Genomic DNA, 26594 nt, shown 5'->3' with positions numbered 1-26594 from the left:
AGGACTTTTTCACATCTCCTTGATTCAACAAAAGCAAACTTGATTCATGAAATGTTGGAGGATATGGAGTTATGTGATCCCTGAGCCAAGGAGACCTTGGCTCCTTTAAAAGACATTTGAAGGTAGCCCTGTATAAGGATTTTTTATGTTGAATTTTTTATTATGTTTTATATATGTTGGAAGCTGCCCAGAGTGGCTGAGGCAACCTAGTCAGATGATGGGTATAAGTAAAATTATTATTATTATTGAATAGCATGTCCCTATTTTAATCAGAGAAATGCTGGAGGATATGAACCCTGCTCCCTTCACTCACCCATCCCAACCCTCTTCACCAAACCCACAATCTCCTCTCTTTTTACTCCTTGCTGAAACCTCCTTCTCCCTCTGCCAACCTTCTGTGGCTTGCCTGGACCTTGCTCACCTGGGACAGGCTTGCCAACACCCCTCCCCCACCAAACTTTTGCATCTTATCTCTGCAGGCTCCCAAATCCAGCCCCCACCATTCTCCAGGGCCTTGCTAAAACTTTCCCTCCTTCCTACCAAACCTCTGTTGGTGGCCAAAGCACCGTCTTCTGCTGGAGTTTTCCAAAAATACCATCCCCATCACAATACCCCATTGGCTGGCATGCTTTGGCTGCTTAAGTGCCTCTGCTTGATTCCTAACTTCTATTGGCCTGTTCACATACTGATAAAACTGTTTCCTCCACTGGTTTGCTCATTCACTTACTTTCCCCTGATGTCCCCCCCCCCCCCGCTCTTCAGTGCATTCATATGCTGTAAAACCTGCACGTTGGTAAAACAGTTCCACTTCAGAAACCAGATCAGATCATGCAAACTCCAAAATCCAATGTAAAAAGTTTGGAAGCATCCCTAACATCAGGGATGAGGGAGCAGTGACATTCCAGATGTTGTTGGATTCCAAGTCCCACCATCACAGGCAACACTCAGAGTTAATGGGAGCTTTAGTCCAAACATATCCGGAAGTCCATCTCTGTCTAACATGGATTTTATATTATGTTTGTAAAAATTGATTAACTCAGTGATTTTTTCAGACAATTGCTCCCCTAAACCCAGTTTATATTAAAAATTCTGTTTCATTTATATTATGACAGCCTCCTGCTATAGGACATGAGTGAAAGCAACTTGTTAAAGTTTTAACTAATATAACAGCTGAAGGCAGGATTTGAGATGCTCAAAATGAAGGAGATGCTCAGAATGAAAAAGTACTTAATGTCATTTGGATTTTATTTATTAAAAATTATGGTCCCATTGTTTAAACACAGATTATTTTGTATTTTTCAAAAGCACCTTCAAGATTTCCTGGCCTTGTGGTTGGTTGTAAATTCTGATGCCATAGACAGCAGGTATACTGTAAATGGTTTTTGTGAAGGAAAAAGGGGAGTGTTTTAAAAAAATGTAATTCCATTTTTCTGTTCCATTTTATGGTCCACAATTTATCCCAGATCTTAAGTATTGAGAGACAATACCCTCCCTGCTTCTTCATGGGTGGTGAAGGGTGGGGTGGGGATAGGCTACATTTAGCAATACTTTATTGCTAAAACATATAGAAACCATATGTGCTCTCTCAAAGAGTTAATGTAGCCACTCTCTCTTTCTAAATCCAGACTTCATCAACTGTGCATTTTCATAACTAAGCTAATCACTGCAATTTTAAATACCTTGGCATTCTATAAGGAAATTAATCATAAACTGTATCAGTAATTTTATTCAGGCATTCATTTTCTGAACCGAAGCTGGCTTTGAGGGACACAGTTTATTTTTGGCAAGGAGGGAGTGAATGTTTGAACAACTTTCAGCTATGAATGGGTTACGCATTGCTGAGAGATGTGGATAGTTGGCTCTCACTGAGTGGCCCACCATCTGAGTTTTATCCTTGTATAGCTCACCAACAAACAAGGCGTCAACACAAAGCCCAGGTATGGCTTCAGCACCCAAGGCTAAAATCTGGTAGAACTCACTTAAATGCACACAAACAGCATGCAGTTCATTCAGAACACTTCTTGGATAATATGATTTTAGATTGCACATGAGGGAATATATTGCACATAATCCTCACCCTACGTATATAGAAAACTCCATGTATGTAGAAAGCTACTGTACCAGAATTTTTCTCCCTATGATATAGCACTCTAACAGTGGGGTGGAGAGACTGTGCTAGCTTCATAGCAGTGTTGGTCCTCCACTGCTGGAGAGGAGGAGGGTCAGGAACACTGGATTAGCTCCATCAACATACCCACACAGCCACAATCTCCAGGCCACCTCCTACCATGCCCCTTCTACCTCCTGGTACACAGCAGCAACACTGCTGTTGAGAAGCTCCACCAGACTGGGTGAGATACTGCTGCATATAACCGTCTATATTGGTACAGGTTTTGGGAGGATGTAATTTCTGTTAAACCACAGAGCCTAGGGCTTGCCGATCAGAAGGTCAGTGGTACGAATCCCTGCAACGGGGTGAGCTCCCGTTGCTTGGTCCCTGCTCCTGCACACCTAGCAGTTCGAAAGCATGTCAAAGTGCAAGCAGATAAATAGGTACCACTCTGGTGGGAAGGTAAACGGCGTTTCCATGCGCTGCTCTGGTTCGCCAGAAGCGGCTTAGTCATGCTGGCCACATAACCTGGAAGCTGTACGCCGGCTCCCTCGGCTAATAAAGCGAGATGAGCACCGCAACCCCAGAGTCGGCCACAACTGGCCTAATGGCCAGGGGTCCCTTTACCTTTACCTTTAATTTCTGTATATCTGGTTTATACTCAATGCAGATTATCAATAAATCCAAAAGAAAAGCTGCACAGACACATAAGTGCCTTGCAAACTTGTCATAGCAGGGGTTTAAGTGTTTCAGCCTCCCATTGGCTGGGGCTGATAGCAACAAGTCCTTCAACGCTTGAACCAGTTCTAAGGGACAGCTACTTGAGGGTGGGGTAGAAGCAGAAAAGGAAGACCTCTTTGCTGTCTTCACCACCACGTGATAGTGTTCTAACCCATGTCCAATCATCTGATGGATGAGTTATCTGCCGTTTGTGATCTGACTGTTATCCAGGTTGCTTCATTGTCCAAAGTTCCATAGAAAACCAGGTGGAATTCTGGGCTTGGCAATGTGGGAGGGAGCACTCAGGAGTGACTGTAATGGTGCCCTTTTCACCACACTGTTCCGCAGTGAGATCTCCAGCACCCAACAGGATGGCCACCTTTGTCCAACAGAAACTCATCACAGCATTCAGGAATTTCAGATTTCATAGGTTTTTTTGGGGGGGTCATCATATTGGGGAACAAAGCTACCACCACTCCAAACCTCATGAGAAAATGATCTGACTATGATAATGGGGTTGCATCTCCCCCCCCCCCATCCATGATGGTTTCATCTGGGCTGTCTCTACCACCCTCCCCTCTGGCATCAACGAAGAACATAATTCACTCCAATAAAAATCACAATATCAGACAAACATTTCTCTTACTAGCTGTAAGAGCATCACAAAGTCAATTAAGGTGCTATTAGTAGCAAGCAAATAATGCACCAGTACCATGATAAAGTGTTCTAGTGCCAGAAGATTGCTGAAGAGCTCCTATATTTAGAAGTAGAGTGGTACCTCGGGTTACAGACGCTTCAGGTTACAGACTCCGCTAACCCAGAAATAGTACCTCGGGTTAAGAACTTTGCTTCAGGATGAGAACAGAAATCGTGTGGCGGCAGCAGCAGCAGGCCACTTTAGCTAAAGTGGTGCTTCAGGTTAAGAACAGTTTCAGGTTAAGAACGGACCTCCAGAATGAATTAAGTTCTTAACCCGAGGTACCACTGTATAGCTAGTTAGAGATAAGGGATGGGTGCATGCATGTCTCCCTTGTTGCATTTTGTAACAAGGTATTGCAAGATGCAATCTTTCATAGATCAGCTGCAAAAAAACATTTTAGGTCCCATTAGATGCATATCTGTATGCTTTCACAGTTGTGCAACTTCTTGTATGATTTACCTGCTGTTGATATAGATTGATAGAGACTGTGAACCTGACAGACCAACCCTGTTGCATTCAATTTGGTGGTTATTTTAATGACTGCTGTTAAGAATTTGCTGTCCAAGGTGGAGGTTAAACATGCCTGGAGGAAGGTATGTGTGTCCAGATACAGGCAGGATGAGCCAACCACTGACATTTTTTGTGCCTACAGCTGAGCTCTGTTATGAAAGCAAGTTATATTCACAATGCACTCAAATCAAGGCAATGGACCAGAAATTGAATTAATCTATGTACAGAATATGCACTTTATCACCTCTTATGATTTTCTGTCTCCAGCTGCTGACACACCCTTTTGGCAAGATGTTTGCTGAATCTTTGTACCTTTAAGTACCTTTAAGCAGTAGCTTTATCATTGTGCTAGTTTTCCAGTTGTAGAGTGGATTGATATACTATTTATAATCTCTATTGTTTGTTTGTTTATTCTGCTGCTGCAATGGAGAGCAATTAATAAAGGGTTTAAGTAAAAGTAAGTACATCAACATCTGCATCATATGAAATCATACCAAAATGCATATCCATGAAATTCTGTTCTACAAGAGAGCTGATTGGTGAATTACTGGTTCCATTTTACCTTTCTAGATAAATTCAGGAGCACCCCTGCATTAAAACTCTTTCCCATGCTGTGTATGACATAGCACAGCCTACTCCCATCACTGACATCTGGTAAGAAGCTAGAGCAAATTTGGGAAGTTGAAAGTTGTCTGTGATTATGCAATTAAAAGCTGATGTCACTTAATTTCTTTGCAAGACCATTTACACAAATTCCATCTGGCCATAAGTGGGAAGGCAGGGGGAAAGCTGAGAATAGTACTTGATTTCTTTTTATTTTGCAATTGATGAAAATGAATGTGAAAATGGGCTTGTCATTTTGGCTGGGGATTAGCAATGACACTGACTTGTGTATGGCAAAAAGTTACATGGGATTTGTAGTACCTTTCTATTATATTGGTACAGATACAGAACTCCAGTAAAGAGAAATGTCAGCATTTTATATTTGCTGTTGAAATGTGTTTTGGAAGGTGAGGTATCTTTCTGATGCTTTTAACTCATTCCTGTTTTGAAAAACCTTCAAGTGGAACTGTTTTACATACTTGAAGGAGAATTCGGTAACTGATCTCTTATCCAGGGCCACCTGATTAAGGGGGGGGGGGTTTCAGAAAAATAATAATGCCTGGAATAAAATAAAGTAAAACTGAAAATCTGCAAAAGAAAGAATCCTGATTATTAACCTTTTAGTCTATCAAGGGATTATAAATGTAAAATGTAAACTTTCTATGCTGTTGACTGTCTGCACCTGTTTTTTATCAAGAGCTGGAGGAGTAGAAGGAATTTTCACAAGCATGTTTTCCTTTCTGTTCCATAGAATCCGAATGCAATCTTAATATTCTCTAAGGGGAAGCAGGAACCCCTAAACCACAGGAGAAAACATTTTCCTCTTCCAAGTTTTCATCCAAACACACCCCACTGCATATAGTCCTGGCAAGAGAATAGAGATACATTTTTGTACAGGGATTTCGAGAGCGAGGCTCATGGCCAGTTTTTCATTTCTTTGAATATACAGTATTTAGACTCTGTGTTAATATCAGTTCTCAAAACACAGCATCTTAGGTGCCAAGAGTTGGATTAAAGTTTTTAATTGCCTGGGGAGCGGGGAGGAGCAGGAGGGAAGAGAAAGCAGAAAAAGGAGCAAAGATCTGTAAAGGATTCACAGAGTCCAACACCTGCCAAATGCCAGCTCTCTCTTCTCCCGTATGTCTGCATGTGTGTCTGGCTGGCTGGTGAGCCCCGACGATCACATGGACCTCAGGCAACCACCTCCCTCCCTCTGATTCCAGTCCTCACTCCCACTTCATTACTTGCAACTTTTGCAAACTACTCCAAAGCTGAAGTGCTTATCCCAGACTCTGCTCTTGATTCTGGGGTTTGCTAACTGCCAAGATCTCTGTTTTCCCCTCTCTGCTGATCCTACATTGGATATTCACAGAGGAGCTTTCTACTGCAAAAAAACAAAAAAATAATAATGACCTCCTTTGTCGAGAAAGCTTCTTTTGCTCAGCTCTGCCTCGCGCTGTGTGCTTTTGATCTGACACTGCTTGGGGATATAACCTGGGCTCTACCTATGGAAGAGCAGGATTACTATCTGCAGGAGATCATCAACAGGGATCATTATTATTCCTTTCCAGATCCTGAAGAGGAGTATTCGCCTTTCACAGAAGAGCCAAGGGAGGAAGAAACCGAGCCCCCTTTGGAGACAGAAGAACCCCAAAGATTCAAGCTGGGCAAGAAGGAGTTAAAAATGAAGAAAGCCAACAAAAAAGATAAATCCACTCTCGAGACCCCGCCAGGTAACTTTCCTCTTTCACTTCCGAAATTTTGAGATTCCAGATGGGTCTCTCAAAGGATTTCGCCCCCATAAGTTAATATCCGAAGCAGAAAAGCAGAAATAGTAACTGCACTGCTAATGACGTTAAACACCCTCGTACTAATCACAGCTGTTATACTAACAGAATTAGTGATCATGCTGGTCTGAAAGTCTAATTTTAACCCCTGCCTTCACTCTTTTGGGAAGACTAAAATTTGCTTCCACTTCCTTTTCTTTCCTGCTCTAAAGGTTTTCAGGAAAAGTTTTCTTGAAGTCACACATCCTGTGTGCATACTCTTCCCTCTAACAAACAGCATATTTCTTTTTTGCTTAGTAAAATGGTCATGTTACCAGCAAGGTACCAGCCTTGGGGTCAGAACACTGAGGCTGCAGTCCTAACTCCACTTCCCTGTGAGTAAGCCATGCTGGATTCAACAGGACTTACTTCTAAGTAGACATGGTTATGATTGCAAATCTGACCTCGGCAAACAATACTATGATTATATTATTATTACTATTACATTATTTTATAGCACATTATGTAACATAAGTTGCTTATTATTCCTGCATCAACACTTTAAGCGTGGTAAGCTAAGGCAGCTGAAATATGGCCCAGAATATTGAAATATGGTCCAAATATTTGTCCAGAACTGCTCAAGGTATTTCATGGTTGAGAGAGAATTTTCACCTGGATTTGTTGCTTTAAAGGTACAGATTTTGGGAACTGTATCAGTTGTGCCCTTTGTTTATTTGCATTCAATATATAAGCACAGGTATCTCCCCCCCCCTCTTTTTAGGACCATAAAGTGTTTGAATGTTGGGCAGGAAACATATTAAGGACCTGTGCAGTTATGATATGGCTTTATGAGATAGAGGGATGTGCTCTGGGAGGAATATGCTGGTACAGCATACTCTGCTAGGGAACCCTTGCACCTTAAAGATGTGTCTGCTTGCACCAGTCTCACTTCACTGAAATGTAGCAACATGACGACTGCCTTTCTGCATGTCTTTTGATGTATGGGACTTTTAGATAGACCTTTGTGAGATTCTTCTATGCAGATTAATTACACAGGGTGCCTAGACAAACAACACTATTTTCCTAAGGGCAGGACAGCATAGGGCAGTACCAATAGGAGATAAGGAAACTTAATTTACAGCTGTGAATCTGCCTGCAGGAACAACAGCCTGCCTGTGTAAAATGGGATTTGAGAAAACAGATTGTGTACAGAAGAGGAAAATTCAACTGGCTAGCGTTAAAACCACCTTTTGTCTTCAGTTCGGCAGAACTAAAGGCATGTGGGATTAATTAGGTGTTTGTAGCAAGCAATCAGTTGGGTCGGCACTGGAATGAAGCAAAGCTGACGGACAGGAATTAGGAACATGTGATCTGCCCTTTGGCTGAGCAGCTGGTACCAATCAGTAGTTCCTTTGAATCAGAGTAGGGCTAAAATTCATTGCAGTCTGAACGCTACGAACACTTATACACACGTTTGCTCAATGTAAACTAATGGGGATAAAAAGTTCCAATGCAGTTGTTTCAAACACTGTGCTAGCTAGCTTGCCTTCCATTTCCATTGTTTTAAATCAGTTGCATTGGACCAGTTCTAAGTTACACTTTATTACAATGCATAAATATGAATTGACAGGACTATTCTTCGCCTTCCCACCAATGACACATCATGGATCACATCATATTTGAAGTGATAAATGCCATACAGCCCCTGCTTCACACACTTCTTAAAGTGCCTTCCTCATATTTATACCCTATAATTCACTTCTGGGAATTATACAGATGCAGATACTATAGCAGCCAACGGATTGACCTGGGAAGTTTCAGTTCAGATATTGCCGCTACCATGAACTAAGTAGGTGTCCTTCACTAATTGTGTATCTTTCAGCTTCAACACTCCATTATTTATACAGGATGCATGGAGAATCATTTGGTCCATAAGCAGGCAATCTTATTACAGCACCAGCAATTGATGGCTTCAGATAGGTGTAGGTAGGTAGAGGTAGGAGTAGGAGTAGGAGTAGGAGTAGGAGTAGGAGTAGGTGTGTGTGTGTGAGAGAGAGAGAGAGAGAGAGAGAGAGAGAGTGAGAGAGAGGGAGAGGGAGAGAGAGAGAGAGAGAGAGAGAGAGACCAGATAGACAAGGAATACACACATTGGCAAGACCTGTAGTCTGTATATATCAGGTCTTCTTAACCACACATTGCATATGTAGTGCAGAGGTTGAAAGATAGTAGGTTACCTACTAAATTCAGGGTAGATGAAAAATCTACCATGGGGGGTGGTGCCTGGAACCCTGGCCCTGACCACAACTCAGCTAGCAGCAAGAAAGGTCCCCAAGTGGCAGACATCTTTCTCAACCACAACAAAGCAGGCCAGTGCCCAAGTGGCAAGCCAGTGTTGCTACTATCAAAGCAAGGGTAGGTAGGTAGGTCAGTAACTAAAGAGAGAATGACGAATGCTATGTTGCTATGGCTTTGATAGGTTTGCCACAACCACCTTCCCAAGCCAGGATGCCTTGTGAGAGCCTGCAGAACTTCTGGTGACTTGCTCTGCAACAGTGGTTCCCAAACTCCAACCCCATAGACCACCTGAAAATTGTTGAGGGTCCTGGAAGGGCACTTAATTATTTTTCTGCTCATTGCAGCAACTGTGCTAGATGTCTGACTTGCAATTGCTTTTTCTTCTGGCCTCCTCCCACCCTCAGTGGTCTATTCTGCTCACTTTGTGGGTTCTTCGACTAATGGAGCAGCTGACATGCCTGCTGCTCCCACTGTTTTTCACAGACATGCTATGGACAACCTGAGTGAAGCTCGAGGACCACTGGTGGTCCATGCTAGCTCAGCTGGTTAGAGTGTGGTGCTGATAATGCCAAGGTTGCAGGTTTGATCCCCATATTCCTGCTTTGCAGGGGATTGAACTAGATGATTCTCATGGTCGTCTACAATTCTATGATTCTATGTCCTACAGGGGGAATAGGGCCACTGAGTGGGCTCACATAGCATTTTTGCCCAAGACTCTGGGATGATGTGGGGCAGAGGATGAGGAACCTGGGTGCTCCCTTCAGATCTGAGGCCCTGGCAAGTACTGTGGTGGGTGAAGCCCTATGGGAATTGGGGTGAGTCAGGGTGTGCACAGCCCACTCTCTTCACTGCATCCTGAAAGGAGACTTTCTGGTTCATAGTAGCTGTGTGTGCAATTTATTTACCATTGCTCAGGCTTCCTCAAACTAGGCCCTCCAGATGTTTTGAAACTACAGTTCACATCATCCCTGACCACTGGTCCTGCTAGCTAGGGATCATGAGAGTTGTAGGCCAAAAACATCTGGAGGGCCAAGTTTGAGGAAGCCTGCCATAGCTGCATGCATCATAAATCTATAGGCAGTGCAATATAGGATGTGAATATGAGGAGCTTGTGACGTATGTGCTTCAGTGAGTGCATGGCACTTTTTGCAAACATGGACAGGATAAGCACTTAGTTGGCAGACCCCCTCCACCAACTGTTTCTGCTTCCTGTATAAATCAAGTATAAATCAGGTAGTTGCAAGGAGGACTGCGATAATACATGTGAAGCAGCCTTCGCCAACCTGCTGGCCCCCAGAAGTTTTGGACTGCAACTCCCATCAGCAGCAGTCAGGACATCTGGGCTAGCTGAGGCTGCTAGGAATTGTAGTCCAAAACATCTGGAGGGCACCAGGTTGGTGAAGGCTGATGCAAGACACTAAAGAAAGGCTAAGCATTATTATTTTTCTAATAAATAAATCCTTGTTGCACCAGACGAGAAGTAGCCAACGAAATTGTATTCCCTCCACCCCTAATATAAAGATTTTATTGGCAGGGAAAGATTGCATAGAAAGGCTTTTAGGATGAGAACTATGTTTTCCATCTAAGTAAATCTAGGATAAAAATATCTTGCCGGAGTTGCCAGATGTAATTTATTTAAGGGAACATTCCTTATTCCGAAATGCCTCCATGCCAAACGTCTCTTCTCCGTAGCATTCCTGTGAAACACAAGCCTTTCAAACTGCATTATGTTTCTAATTTCTGAAATCTTGATGTGCCAAACCAACAAATCCCGACTGTTCTGCATTTTGTATATACATCAGGAAAAGTTCCTTGGGAATGCATTCATCTTTAAAATGGTTCTGAAAGTGCTTACCTAGTTTTGTGCTCGTTTCCATGAGTGTCAACATGTGCCTCCATTTCTGGTTAATTTCTTATGAATGCTGAGGATGAAATGTACATTTTTAAGCATTTCATTGATTGCTTGGAATAGGAATCTGCCGTGCACCTAATGAACTGTCACCACCACACACAAGTTATGCAGTCACCTCCCCTCCAACTAGTGCAGATACTCCACCTCATACCTATCTTGGATTCTGGTCTGCAACGCTTTGTAACTAGACTTTGAAACAGACTCACAATACATCGAGTTACCCCATCTAGCTACATTATCTGCTCAACCACTCCTCTGCCTTGCAATGCAAAGCAATTATTTCCAGGGCTATCCCAGGACATTTTGCTGGCTGAGTGGGAGCAGCAAATGGTGCCCCCTTCCTGGTCCAAGTCATGTTGGGTAGCATCCAAGGCTGGTCAAATTATGTTATTTCCTCAGGCAGGAAATCCTGCAAGCACCTCCCCCCACTCCGCCACCTCAAAGGAAAAACATATCATTGATAACAATGATTTCATGACACCCAAAATCTGCTGTCTGAGGCAGCTACCTCCTTATGCCTAAAGGTAAGGCTGACCTTGATAGCATTGCATACAAGGCAAGCATTTTTGTCAATTTAACCTCTCACTGCTCGCACAGCTATAACTTTAATTTGGCAAAACTGGATGTTTCTCCAAGCACGATACCCTCTAAAAAGTCTTGAATCAAATTTGGCTGTTTTCTGAAGCACTGAGTCAGGTTCTGAACTGAATCTTGTGGTCGGTGTACACTGTCAGTATTTTCTGCTGCTGTGGTACTATTTTGCTTTGCTGAATGAGTGTGTGCGTGCGTGCGTGCGTGCGCGCGCACACACACACACACACACACACACACTGTTCTTTTACTTCCACCCTCTTCCCCGTCTTGCTTTGAACTAAAGTGTCTGGCTCTGAATCAGGGCTTCCTCCTGCATCTTTTCTTGTCTCACTTTCTTCTTTTTCAGGCTTGCTCAGTGAGAACAGCTGCAGCAATACAGCAAGTGGGGATCTCTTTTCCCTTTCTTGTCTCTCACTATCTCCCTGCTGCATGTTGTGTGTGCAGTTGGTAGCAGCAGTGTTTTCGAGCATAAACCTCAGCACTACAAACCTACATGATGGCAATCTAGGATTGCTGCAGTGGAAAGTATTAGCAGGGAGGCAATAAGACTTTTTAACTTTCCTAATATGGTGCAAATGACTAAAGAGAGGGACTCCATTCAGAGGAGAAAGCTTAAACTATACATAAGCTCATTTATGCTCATTCCAGCCCTGTGGGGGGAAATGGGGGAAGGGGAGCGGACGATGTTCTTCAAAAAGAATGTCAATTGGTTCACATGTGATACAAAAGCCACAGGAAACTCAAAAACTGATTGCAAATGCGCCTCCCTGCATGATAATAATTTTTAAGTCTTTTACACACAAGCTGCAGCAGAAAGTGAGAGGCTCCAAAGAGCCTCTACTGAAAGTTGGGCTGAGAGGTGTGACAAAAGTTCACATTCTCAAATTTTTGACTCAGAATTTGAAAGGGGGACAAAAAGAGGGGTGGTTTCAGGGAGCACAAAATAAGACTAAGGGTTCATGGACTTACAAGTGGCAAAATGGCATATTGTAGTCTTCCCTTCTTTTTTGCCACTGTTTTTATCAGCTGCATATTCTAGTAGCATGTGTGAAATCAGTATAAATTATTCGAATAGTGGGTAGTCAAGAGGATCCCGAGAAATGGTCCTTAATTGACTCTCCACATTTGTTTCTTATTCATTTAAAATATTTATATCCCGCTGTTCCAACCTGTCACCAGGATGCCTAATATGGTTAAGAACTTGGGATTGATAGACCCATTAAAATCAGGCCCATCCTATTTCTTGGTTACAGAGCGAAGTCTGTCCTGACCTGCTTTGATGCAGATTGTTAATGAAAAATCCTTTTAAAAATGCCTGGAAACACACTTAAAACACAAGTACACCTTTAAAAGTACTTAAGAGGTGGTACAAAGGTTGTGAGCGGCCTTTGTTCACTCCCAGGTTTTCCCCTTTAAAACATTTGAAATAGTGTATCTAATTGCCCAAAACTTGTGGGGCTAGCGCTACTTGCCACTATATGTATTAAAAGTACATGAAGATCCCATGAGAATGATGGGATTTGGAGATGTTCTATCCCTTTCCAGGGGAATTATATGAAAAAATGGCTGGCTTCTGGAGCAGACATAGCCTGCCTGGTGGAGTGGAGCCATTACACCAGCTATCAAACACATGGGTTGTTGTTGCTTATTAGGAGTAAGCAGTCCTTTTCCTAAAAAAATGTTTAGGGGTACTCTCATTTTTCTACTCATATTGAAATACTGCCCCTCAATGATGATAATAATAATAATAATAATAAATTTTATTTATATCCCGCCCTCCCCAGCCGAAGCCGGGCTCAGGGCGGCTAACAATAAAACAGTACAAAAGTACAACACAAACACTCTAAAATCATTCATTATAAAATTAATTAATTTGATGTCAAACTTAGATTCACAAAATGTTTAGGGATATGCGTACCCCTGCGACCCCCCCCCAAAAAAAAGACTGGGAGGAAGAGAGACAAGGCATCAGGGACGTCTGCATGGGGCAAGTGGCAACTGCAAAGCCAACATGGGACTGCCCCTTCTACACTGGTACTGCCATGCTTTCTTCTGTACAATTGCCCCTTGTAGCAATAGAATACTACCATGTTCTATGAGCACCTATTTCAAAGGTTTTAAAGGGGGTGGGAATTGGCAGGGGGGCAGTGTGCTATCTTCTGATCACCTGATAAAAATACACCAAACTGTGGATTCTGAAGCTGACCACTGATCTCATCTGGGTCAAGATCTACCTTGACTGGATTTGATGAGTCTGCTCTGGAATCCAAGTATGGTGGAGTCCTCCTCCCTACAAGCAACATAATTTAAAAACAAAATTTATGAAGATCAACGGGATTTACTCCCAGCTAAGTGTTTACAAGCCAAAACTTCCTTGAGATCACTAGATGTGAATCATATGCCTGTTCTGAAACTCTGTATTAGGTCGTAAGAACTTAAAAAGAACCCAACTAGATAAGGCCAAGTGCTCATCTCATCTAGCATTTTGTTCTCAGTCTCCAAACAATTGCTTATAGGAAACTCACAAGCAGCTCATGAGCACAATTGCACTCTCCCAAATATAGTCAAGCTCCAATACTTTGGTGAAGGCCAGGATCTAAATTTGCACCTTAATTTGTCTATGGATAATGCATAACATGTGAAAGACACTGCCTCTTTGTTTTCTGCCCCTGATGGAATTTAAACCAATTCACTGGTTGTGTCTGGAAGATAAAATAGGAAGCCTGCCATGTTCCTTTACTTGCCAGTGATGGAAGAGTGTTTCCAGCTCACAGCTTGTTCCACTCTTACAGCCTTTATTAATGCTACTCCCCGAGACTCAAGTAGTCGGTACCTTCATATCAAGATTTACAGCATACTTATGGGAATTTGGGTCATGAACTTCTGTAGGAAATTGTCTGCTCTCTATGAGTCATGTCAAGAGTACCAAAATATAAGGCAATGCCTACAAAAACATACTGTAGGTCACAATCAACCCATTGGACTGTAAGGTTCTTAACTTTGCATCCTCACTGATACAGATACACTTGAAGTCTGGAAACTGAGAATGTCACTGTTAAGAATCCCGATTTCATACAGGAACCAGGTCCTGACATCTGTTGGTAAAACTCTGCCACATAAGTTAAGCAATTGCACACCACTTTGATTTTCAGGGAGAAACAGTTAAGTGTGTGTTTCTTAAATCTTCAGCTGAAAGTAGACTTAAAATGCTTGACTTGGGCTAGATTGTGCACTGTGCCATTAATCTGTCTATGTAGATGTTTAGACTACTGGTTGGAGAAACTGTGCATGCTTCCCAGGGAGCAAGTCCTATTGCAATCTGTGAAATTCACTTCCAAATAAACACACACAGGATTGCACTGCATGCCCCATGGGAATTCATAAGACACATTTCACTTTTTTCGGAAGTGTATCTAATATTAGGAACTTAGCAAACAGCCTTAAACTGAGTCAGACCATTGGTCCATCTAGCAGTATACTTTATACTGACCAGCAGTAGCTCTCTAGTGTTTCCAATAGGAATGGGGGAGAAATTCCATTAAGATTGCTTCAAAAGGCAAACTCACCAAATTCACACTTTTCAGAAACAATATACAAATCACCCTTCAGACTTCTCTGAATTTTGCAGCCCAGTTTGACAGCCAAGGATTGGGTACAAAAATGCAAAAATAACCTACAGATGTGAATTATACGAGGGGGAAGTACTTTGCAGGAAATGTGTATGTTAGGCAAATCTGCATGCAAAAAAATGTGTTTGTTAGGATAAATCCACAACGCCCACAATTTGCGAACTGCTTTAAGGTTTCCTCTTACAACCAAGTGGTATATGAATTTTATGAAACAGTAAATAAATATGAATTTTCAAGAGGATATTCCCGCCCAAATAAATAAGTGTGGAGAACTGAATTTAAGAGTAGGAAAATGAGAAAGGCCTATAACTGACAGGCCCATCTACCCCTACATGCAAGAGAGGCGCTGTAGCACTGAGCAATGACCCTTTCCCCCCCCCCCAAGTCATCTGATTTTTGAGGCCTTTGAAAAAGGCACCGGAACGATTTTTTGCTGTTGGCAGAAAGAGGAAGGGATTAAAATATGGGGGTCCCCCCTTCATTTAGTGGATTTTATATTTTATGTTTCGATCGTCTATATTTGGGGGGAAACAATACACCATATTTTTCTTTTCTCCTTACAGTTAAAAATGGGAACAAGAAAGGTGAGAAAAACAAGAAAAGCAATGAAAGGACACCAGATGGCGACTACGAAAGAAGAAGCACTTATGAGGAGAGCTGGGAAAGTAAGCTTGAATCCTCACAGATGGCATCTTACTTTTTTCATTCTTTGGTGATCAATTTTGTGAGAGAAATAACAAGGTGAAATGGTACCTCCTCAAGAGAGCCTAGCTCATTACGAAACACTTGTCAGTTCCAGATGTGTGTTCTGGAACCTTCTTATTAGCTGCTGACCAAAACTACAGGCTCCAAACCTGCAGCTTTTGCTGTTGTGTTTACTTTTAATTTACACCTCAGGCCATGTTGATCAGTCTTGGGAGAGATGGGAAACCTCTTTCAGCCCGAAAGCCACATTCCCTTCTGGCAACTTTCCAAGAGCCACATGGAAGTGGTGGGCAGAGCTAAGATGTTAAAGTGGGTGGAGGGGGGGGCACTCACCCAGCCCTCTCCATGTCACATCCAGACAAGCAACATGAATTATCAGAATTCAAGGACAAATTCCAGCCAGGCAAAAAACAAAACAAAACAACAAACACAAAAAAACACACACGAGGGGGGGGGGAGAGCTAGTGAGGGTTGTGGCCTGGGGAAATGGTGAAGGTGGTCTAGGGAGAGTTCTGTGGGTCAGGTAAAGAGGGGTGGAAATCCACATTTAACCCTTGAGACTGTTTCCCCCCCAGTTTTTCCCATTGAACTCACAAAAAGGGAAAGGGTGGATGAATAAACTGCCTAGTTATTAGCGGCAGCCCTCATTCCTATGAAAGATTTTGTTCAACAAAACTAGTTTTCCACGAATATTGTAAAGGTACTTGATTGGTGGGTTTCTGAAACAGCAGCAGGACTGAATGTTGTCTACATTGGGCAGCATGGGACAGATGTAGGTGGTAGCTTTCTGAACTGAACCACTTCATTCAGCAAAGGGAAGGCATAATATTTTTGAATGATTAAATGAAAAAAATACCTGCATGTAATAATCCAGCATATCAGGGAGACAGAAATCATATTGTAAGGGAAGATCATATTTTTGAATTTTTGACTGGATTAAAAGAAGCACCCTGCGGGTAGTGAACTGCCACACAACAGAGAATAACTTTCTTCCCAAAGCGCTTATTTATTATCAGCAGGGAGGTTCTTTTTATGATGGGAGAGCATTCAAAAATATGGTCCTTCTTTCTGTAGGAAGGAGTCAGGCTCAAAATTACCTCAGTCTAGCACCTCACTCTGCATTATGCACAGAATGGCCCTCAGGAACTAGGCAAACTTAAGAAAAAATAATTCGAGTTGTACTTTACACGAAACTTGACATGCATTTTTTCACATTCTCCTTAGACTCCTGTAGAAAATTTGCAGAAACACTTCTGCAGCAGTAAAGTTTACTTTTGCATTAAGTAGTTCCATCAAATCTATAGAGTCTTCAAAATAAATGCCAGTAGCCCACCCCACAATATAGAGTTGAACTATCTCAAAAGGTAAATTCTAATGGATGTTGTATAACCCTAGAAAAAAATATTATTTAAGTGCCATAGAACAGATGAAAATGAATCATGAGGAAATGATAGGCCACACCAGACCAATTTCAAACTATTCTCCAGAGATTTACACCATACTGAGCAAACACTACACACTTGTGGGCTTCTGAACATTTCCTGGTTGGTTCCCCCTAGGGAGCTGTGCAAAGTTCATCTTTACAAATTGTACATCTGCAGTAAAAATAGGATGAAAAAACACTCCCCCCCATATGCTATAGTATTTTAAGTGCATGCTTAGTACAATGCAATCTTATGTAAGTTTATTCAGAAATAAGGCTACAGTAATGAACTCCATGGGACTTACTTGCATGTACAGTATGTGTGTGGGATTGCAGCCATTATCTTAAATATAGGTCAGTCTCAGTTGTATTATCAATATACTTATGTATTTTGATGCTTTTGAATCTCATCAGGAAATGATTAGGAATTAAAGTATTGCTAGGAGGCTAAACCTAAACATTTGTACCATCATGAATATAGTAATCGTGGCTAGCAGCCAGTGCTTTTTTCTGTCCTATTTTTTGTGGGAGGGAAGGAGGAGGGAGGGCTCTGTCAGAGCATCGTGCCTCCTTCCCAAAACTGGGCAAATGCTTCCCAGGCTGGGGGAAGGAGGTGCAAGCCTGTTGTCTGGCAGCACGTTGGAACAGTATGACCCTGTGGTGGGAATAGGCATGTACAGGTGTTTGGTTACCACTCCATCATCCCTGACCAGTGGCTATGCTGGCCAAGACTGATGGGAAATGGAGTCCAACAACACCTGGAGGCTCACATGTTTTCCAACCCTGGCTTAATCCTTACCTCAATTTTGGTCAGGTCATACAAACCCAAGGATTCTTAGCGCCTTTGTTCAGGAGCTTCCTTGGTTAACTTGGGATGCATGGCTCCCTAGAGCTTGAATGGCTGCTTGGTTATATTCCTTCTAGTATCCAGGACAATTTTGAAGGATCATTCGAAACAGATGTTAAGGCTCGTTTGTTTGGCAATAGTGAAAGCGAAATCAAATCTGAATGATTTGCATTTGTTCCACTCCAGCCAAAACACCATCACTGTTTATGTTTAAAAATCTGGCAAGAGATTCAAATTATTGCATCCACATGGAAACCAATAAATAAATCAATAATATAGACTTAAAAATAGCCAAACACATTTTGACAGTCAGACTTCAAATTCTGAATCATGCTTCCATTTGTCACACTTCCCGGGACTATGGAGTGGCGGGAAGGACACTCTGCCCCCATCCATCACCTAGGGGACCAAGGGCCACAGAGAAGTGGCATCTCTTGCCTTCTAGGAAGAATATTCACACAAGGGGGGGGGGGGAGGCAACTTGGCCTCATCCCTCATCCAGAGCAGGAACAGTCATGGCAGATTTCCTTTCCCTCTGCCTTTCAGAAATTATATTTGGTTCTGTCAGTTCCTCTGAGATAACAAAGTAGAAGGGAATCATGCTGTGGCCCAACCATTGGCCAGGACAATCAGGGTTTTTTGGGTTCAGTTACATTCCCTCCTGACTAAGCAAGAGCACCAGCTAGAAAATACTGTGCTCGTCCCAGTTTGTTTACATCTCACTGCTTTTTTCTGGCCATGTCAAACCAATCAGCCTGAAGGTCCCAGGCTCAATCCCATGCATCTCCAATTAGGGCAGGGAGAGACTTGTCTACTATTCTGGCACTCCATTGGACACTCTGATCTGGTGACTCATGACCCCCCTCCCTCCGGGAGAGACCAAGTTGAGTGTCTTTCTCATGGGGGGGGGGGGGAGGCAAATCTGCCACTACAGAGAGCAGGTACATCATTATCAAACAGTCTGATCTTTGGAATGAAGCATTGTAAAGTAGCTACATTATATATTAGGAATAAACCATCAAGGGTTGACTGGAAAAAAGCATTGAAAGGCATGTTTAAACAAGTACAATGAAAAGGAAAAATGAATACAGTTGTTCTGGGCTCTGACATGTACCTTAAAAGAGACGGGGGTATTGCTTTATGATGGAGAAGGGAAATAAAGTAGAATCAGGTGAACTGGAAAGAAAGCTTTCATCTGAAATAATGTTTGACTAATACCTCTACAAAGTTTCTAAGCTTCCTGTTTCAATAACGTTGGCAGATTTTGAGTTAAGGCTATTCATTGCCCCATGAGATGCGAAATAGGATCAGAAGAGGTATTTTCAAAGAAAGCATTTGTTTTATAATGGAAGAAGCCAAACCATATATGACTAATAGTTTGGACTGGAGCTTTAAAGAATTTGGCCTGATAGGCATTGTACTGGCACAACTACTGTTATGGAGCATTTTGGCTTTCCAAATTTCATCCTCTAGGGAATCACAAATCTTTGCCAAAGAAATCTCTCACCCAGTATAAAAAGGAATTTCAAAGCATCTGCTCTCTAGAAAGAAAAAAGGCCATTGTCTTTGGATACGTTGATTCATTTACATGTACTAACATTAGAAAAATAACCTAGCTTCAAGGCTTAGCTAGAGATTGTCAGGTTCCTGCCTAACTGAAGTGGCAGACCTCTCACAGAGTGAGAGGTGTGGTGCAGATCAAGAGATTCACCCAGCTAGCTGACCTGTGGCTCTCCAAATGCTATTGCACTACAACTCACATAATTCACGATCATTGGCTGTGTTGACTGGGAGTCCAACAACATAAACTCAACTCTATTGCAAAAAGAACTTACGCTATTCTTCACTTTTCCTGTGTCCTGAACCCCTGGCCTACCTGGTAGCAAGTCAGTAAGCCAAGTCCAAAGTTCATAGTGCAGGAGCCACACAAAATCCGAAGGTCAGGAAATGCAGTCCAGGGTCAATCCAAGTAGCCAAGTCTGAAGTCCAGCAGTCAGGATACAGTCCAGTCAAACCCAAAACACAATCCCATAGAGGTCCAGGAGCATCCAAGTCAAGGCCTCACAACACGAGCAGTTGTGCAGACACAGCACCTCAGCTCTGCTTCCCTTTTGTACTTTGCAAGCTGATTGCAGCATCTGGGCTTGATGAGGCAGGTGAGCCTCACCTGTTCTGAGCCTACTTCAGCTGAGGAATCACACATCTCATCCCAGAGCTAACAAGCCCCACCTGGCTAGCTAGAGAGCTGGGCAGTGGGCCCTTGCCTGCCTCACTCCTGGAGCACCCTAACTGCTGTTCCCTGTGCCTCAGAGCTTGCCTTGTTTGTGAGGACAGGAGTCCCTCTGGCTCTGGTGATGGGTCCTGCTGCTCCGGATTCTGTGCATTGGTCCTCATCCCCTTGCCATCTTCCATCATGCTGTGAGCGCTTCATTCTCCATCCTGTTTGCCCTGGTGTGTCCCAGTGTCAGCTGCCCCCCTCACTGGGATCCTCTTCCCTGCTATCCTGCCAGTTCATGACATCCTGAGAGGCAATATTCATTACAATTAAATCTTAAGATACAAATTGCATATTGCTTTCTAATTGAACTTGATTACTGAATGTAAATCACATTTAACTAGCTATAGTAGTTGTTGAAAAATAATAGACTCCATTGTGGCCATGCTGTACATGGGAAGACATGAGCCAAAATCTTTGAGCTGACATAGATATGGGCCTATGCATTTTTATTAAACTAACTTATATAAGTCTCATTTCCTATACTCATGCAGAGAAGAGACACTATCATTCATGAGGGTTCTGTAGGGAAACAAGAATGGTTTTTTTCTTGTTGTGCCTGGCAGAATTGAAGATTTTTTAAAGCAACCTAAAAAAGAAAGCATTTGTTGCCAGAAAGCAAATGGAAATATTTTGGAAGAGGAGAAACGATCCAGTTTTTCAACTGATTGGTATATTGGTTACCTACTTTAAAAAAGCAATTTTCCTTTCCATCTTTTTCTTGCTCTGCCTCCTCATGCATACCAGACTGTGTAAAAATCTGCTTATTTTGCTCTCCCTATATGTGATTCCTTTTGTCTACTGATATTTATTTCTTTTCAAGAGGATCTTGACTTGTAAACCATTCCATCATTGATTCCATTATGAAAAATGAATATTTGGTGGATTGTTGTATGAAGATTATTATAGTCAGAGTGTCTTGGCAGGAAAAGAAAACCATATATTTAGCAATATGTATATACCGCTAAATAAATCATTAACTAGTTTACATGAATGGTGGCTCATTTAAAAAGCAATAAAAACATAACTTTTTTTTTTTTAAAGTTGACATGATAAAATTATCAAAATAGAGATAACTTTGGAAGATTTTTTAATAATACAAAAGCAAAAACATATGCATCTAATAAAAATAGCATGCCTGAGTAGATCCGTATTGTGAAAGCAATACAATGATGGTACCTACCTAATACTAGTAGTTGCATAGCTTATTACCCCCGGACAGAGGTGCCAGCTTCTCCAGAGGATAAGGCGGAGGGGGCGGGAATGAGGTTGCACAATGTCATAGAATCATAGAATCATAGAGTTGGAAGAGACCACAAGGGCCATCGAGTCCAACCCCCTGCCAAGCATGTGCCAAGATGTGACATCCCCTGAATATTCAGGGGGCCTGGCCCCCTTATAATTTTTTTTTTGGGGGGGGTAGACAAAACTGCCTCAGCCCCTAGGAGTCAGTGCCTATGTCCCTGGAATAGCCCATGTGGTGTCCTCTAATGTTATTTATTTATTAAATGTATAATCTATCTTTGATACCAAGGGAACCCATGGTGGCAAACACATCCGTGTTAAAACAATGCATTTTAAAATAAAATAACATATTGAAAATGTCTAAAAACAAAGTCATACACTCTCAAAGCTAGTGGCTGCCAGGACTACAGTGCCAATCAGCAGCCGCCAGGATGGCCAATGGAAAGGGATTGTGGGAATTGTAGTCCAGCAATGTCTGGAGGGCACCATTTTGGTTAACCCTGGCTTAACCCATGATTGATCTGATATTTGTCTTTCCTTGGCAAGGATCCAAAGTTCTGGTTTAGGCATGGTTGGACGCATCCAGTGGATTTTATTTTTTAAAAAATCTTTATCATTTGAGCTGTGAGCAAGAAAGTAGAGGTCACTACTATGGATTCTGTGAGGATAATTTCTAAGGTGATGAACCACACCACAAGCACATATGGATTTTTGTTTGTTTGTTAATTTTGGAACTGCTCTTAGTCTTCTAACAACCTTAACCTGTCCTTGGTCATTAGTAGTAAATGCTTGCTTTTCCAGTTTTATCTCTGAGATGTCCAGGGATTCTCCTAAGGTTAGGCTGCATATATGAACTCTCTTTGTATGAAGGTGTTCCTAGGGATGTCCTCTGTCCCTCTGCTCCACAGGATCAGATTGCACTGTAGTCTTTTTGTGTTGCATGCCAGTATAGAAACGCAAAATGATTGTGCTGGAAATGTTGTCAAGTTCACTCTGATCTAAAGCATTTCCCATCTCGGGTTCTATAAGGACTAGAGACTTGGATTTTTTTCAAAAACTGGAAGCTGGGAATTTAGGTCAGCTGTGAGGTCCCAACCTAGGAAGGTCTCAAGAGCTCCAATTGCATTATTATAACCAGGGCCTTGTTAGTGGCATAGCTATTGCTGTCAATTTGTTCCAAGGCTTAGGCTATAATCCTGAAGCGCATGCACTAGGGAGTGAGCCACAACAAAACCAGACTTACTTCCTACTGTTGACTTAGGAGCAAATGGCATCCTAGTGAGGAGGACATAGGGGCTCTTATATCAGAATTCTGGCTTCGGTGATAGAATTCCTTCAAGCATAGAGATTTCAGAAAAGAATTCTAAATAACAGTACATGAAAAGATTTGTAGTGGAGTCCTTGTGCTTTATTTTGAAAGCAAAACAGTTTCAAGAGGGGGCTTCTTTTTAAACAAGAAAAGTTATTAGGGAAGGGGCTGCTTACCTCATCCTTTCCTAACATTTCTCTACTCCATATTTATCATTTAGTCAGTGGTGGCCAAACTCAGCCCCTCCACCTGTTTTTGGGACTACAACTCCCACCATCCCTAGCTAACAGGACCAGTGGTCAGGGGTGATGGGAAATGTAGTCCCAACACAGCTAGAGGGCCGAGTTTGGCCACTACTGATGTTCTGCTCCTCCAAGGAGCTCATAGTGGTGTACCTGGTTCTTCTCCTCCCCATTTTATCTTTACAACACTCCTGTGAGGTAGGTTAGTGTGAGTTCATGACCGGCCCAAGGTCTCCCAGTGAGTTTAATGGTTGATGGGCATTTGAACCCTGGTCACCCAGATCCTAATCTAGCACTTTAACTACTCAGCCACACATAGCATCTACCCTCAGTGTCTTTCTTACCACTTGCAATTTCTCTGCTCAGAGAATCCCTTCTGATTCTTGGTTTTTTAATAAATATATTGATGCTCCATTACATTACTGCTTTAGAGATACACATCACAGCAATATACTTGGAGGAACATGATAATAATTTACCTGCATTTTGGTATTGGGTTACTGTGCGTGCAAACAGGAAAGCAACCTCTTTTCAAGCTATGTTTTTAATCATTAGAACAGTTTGAAAACAGGATGTCCACAGGGTCTTTGATATATATACAGCATTCATTTTATGAGCATCATAAAATTATATTGCTTAAGACAAGATAAGGCAACAGCAGTAGTTTCAAACATACCCGTTTCAAAGATATCCTGTTGTATGTTATCTAAAGCTTAACTGAACCTCTTCAGTCTGAAAACTTGGAGAGGAAATCTCATGAGAACAGATTTACTGGAAATTCCCACTTTCAAGCCTGCCAAAATAACAGAAGCTCAACGTTAAATGTGCTTTTTAAAAACAAAAAAAGTTGGCAGCCACACAGCCAGCTGGAACCCAGAAGTGCAAAGGAGCACTCCTTTGGAGACTGATGAATAAACAATTCAGCCTTTCTAAATATCCAAAATGTTTGGTTCAACAATTCCATGTTTGGAGTAGAGGGACCACAGTGATAATTATCTCCCTGTTCTTTTGCTATCATGCAAAGAATGACGAAATGTTCAGTGGGAGGAGAGGGCATTACCCCCAATACTGATACTGAACTCCAAAAATATTTCCAACAAGCTGAAGCATTCTGATCTGTCTCTGTGAACGCGACATGATGCAGCTGGTTTCAGAAAAGGGAACGATATCATTAAGCTCTTAAAAGGCATAAGTGAAGACCTATGAAATTCCAAAGACAATGGAGAGCTGAGGGGGCCCCATCCTGCTTTTGAAAATCCACATTTGTGCTTTTCTAGGGAAAGGCTTCCAGAGTGTGGCTGTTTCAGAAATATTTTTATTTTATTTTATTTATTTCAGCAATTTATACATGCCACTTACACCATTGTTTCAAAGCAGCGTACACTGAGGTCACTAAAGAGATACAAAGGGAAAAATCAATTTAAACCATGGGTGGGCAAACTAAGGCCCACTAAGGAACTAGGGCAAACTAAGGATCCGGCCCAATTGCCTTCTACATCCGGCCTGCAGACGGTCCAGGAATCAGCGTGTTTTTACATGAGTAGAATGTGCCCTTTTATTTAGAATGCATCTCTGGGTTATTTGTGGGGCACAGGAATTAGTTCATTATTATTTTTCAAAAAATAAAAAAGCCCCCCACAAGGTCTGAGGGACAGTGGACCAGCCCCCTGCTGAAAGCTTGCTGACCCCTGGTTTAAACTAAACATAAAATCAGGAAAGCTTAGCTAAAATGTCTGCAATAATAAAAAGGTCTTCACCAAGCACCTGAAGTTCAACAGGGAGGGGGCCCTTCTGATCTCAGCTGGGAGTTCCAAAGAAGTTAGCCTACAACACTAAACACATGGCTGCTGGTTGATGTGAGCCGTAAACTGAAAGCTGTTGAGCTTTTTCTTATGAAGCCACCACCAAAGTTGTTGAGCTTTTCTCTCCCCCCCCACCCCCCAAAATTCTCCCCATACCTCAATTCCACCTTTGAAATCCCAGCAATGTCTGGGAAAAGCCCTACCATAAACCTGAGCCAAAGGAATCCACGAATAATGACTTCCCAAGGCCCTCAGTGATCAGGCAGGGACAAAAGGTATCAGCCAGTACTTAAGGCTATGAGTCCTGGAAAACCTTGCAGGTTTAGGAGGGCAGGGCCCTGACTCACTACAGCTACAAAAGTTGCTGCTGAACACACTCTTGGGCTGGGGTATTGTTTGGGGTTGTTGCTGTTTTTTGTTGGGCGGGGGTTGTTGCTGTTGGGTTTTTTCTTTTGGCATCTTTGTATTTTTATTTTAAATCTTGCTTTGATTTATGTGGAAATCGTTCAGTTTGGTTGTGTATTTTCTAATGATTGTTTACGGCTACTTTTGTTATGTTGCAGATTTATGTATTATTTTCATGTTGTAACCCTCCTTGAGCATGGTTTGAACTATGGAAAGGTGGCATACAAAATTATGTATGTATGTATGTATTCGTTCAACTCTTAGAAAGAAACTGCAGGCAGCTCATTCTGGATGTCAATAAGGCTAGCAAATGGTTTGTTGTTGTTGTTGTTGCATTTTTCTTCCAGGAAAAAGAAAAACAGGTTTTTTACTCCCAGGGAGAGGCACTTGTCTTAGATACCAAAATAATTTGGCTGGCCTTGGGTATTATGAACCTTGACCTGTGTGTGCTGGTGGGCAGCAAAACTGTCTTTTGTTGTTCTGCCTCAGGTAGCAAATGTCTTAGGCCAGCCCTGCTTACCTCAAGAGTCTCAGAGGTTTCAATTTTCTCAAGTACTCTTCACACTTTTGTGGTTGTTTTAAATTTCTTCACCATAAGGTCCCAGGGCAGATTACAACAATGTAAAAAAGACAGTTTAGGGGTGTTCACAGAGAATGCCCTCTCTCCCAAACTTCTGATGGTGAAGGAGGGCCTCCTCACCTAATCTTCACCCAAGAAGGGTCTGTAGGGAAGGAGGTTATTTTTTCGTGGTGTGCCATGTCCGCTCACCCTACTTAAAGGCAAAAGTTAGGATTAGGCCAAATTGAAGGTGTTCTAATGAGGATATGTTAAACAGGGGCTGCTTGTGGCTTAAGAAAGACAAAACTGCACACAGAGATCAATTTCTCTTTCTTTCCAATGCTGATATTTGGCTGTTGCTTTAAAAATATAAGAAACAAATTAAGCGTTTAACTCTGGCCCATAATACACAAAACATCATTCCAAAAATCAACAATGGCTAAGTGTGAAAATGTTAGAACTTGATTCTTTGCTGGTGACTTGTAAGGGGTATTCAAGATGCCCAAACTTCCATGTTTGGAATTTAAGCCCTCAAAACTCTAATATACCAAGCATCTGATATAAATTAGGGACAAATGTGGAAATATCATATGAGTGGATCCATCCTCAAGGTGGCAGAATATAGCTGCAATTTATCCTCCGCCCCCTATCAATTGTCTGCAGCTATAAATAAAACGGAATTATTTCAATTGTATGAAGTATGTTGTTCAGTCTCATCCTACCTCCACAAAGCCTGTCCACGGCAATGTTTAACAACACCAAGTGATCAAACCATATTTTCAACTCAAAAAAGCTTCGTGGCAGAAAACGGTGCATCTATTGTTTCCTATACTGAGTAAATCCTGTGGGTCACATGGCAAGATTCAGATGCATTGTAAGTCAATCTTTTGAGTCCATCACTTTTACCAATATTACCTCCCAGATGCCTGAGCAAAGGAGATGA

The 26594-nt window shown here is 42.1% G+C and overlaps 1 protein-coding gene across 1 annotated transcript in view; it reads left to right on the top strand.

Moving 5' to 3' along the window:
- The first annotated feature begins 5729 nt into the window (after positions 1-5729).
- Positions 5730-26594, top strand: part of CPXM2 (carboxypeptidase X, M14 family member 2) — a 77697-nt gene continuing 56832 nt past the window's right edge. Inside the window, exons 1-2 of the mRNA XM_081005227.1 lie at positions 5730-6376; positions 15403-15504. Of these exons, the coding sequence (XP_080861353.1) occupies positions 6052-6376; positions 15403-15504 (427 nt within the window). The 5' untranslated portion in view covers positions 5730-6051. The remainder of the gene's footprint in view (positions 6377-15402; positions 15505-26594) is intronic.

Source organism: Podarcis pityusensis (genome assembly GCF_964106645.2).
Source record: "Podarcis pityusensis genome assembly, chromosome: 5".
Taxonomy (NCBI): Eukaryota; Metazoa; Chordata; class Lepidosauria; order Squamata; family Lacertidae; genus Podarcis; species Podarcis pityusensis.
This window is presented reverse-complemented; position numbering and strand designations above follow the sequence as displayed.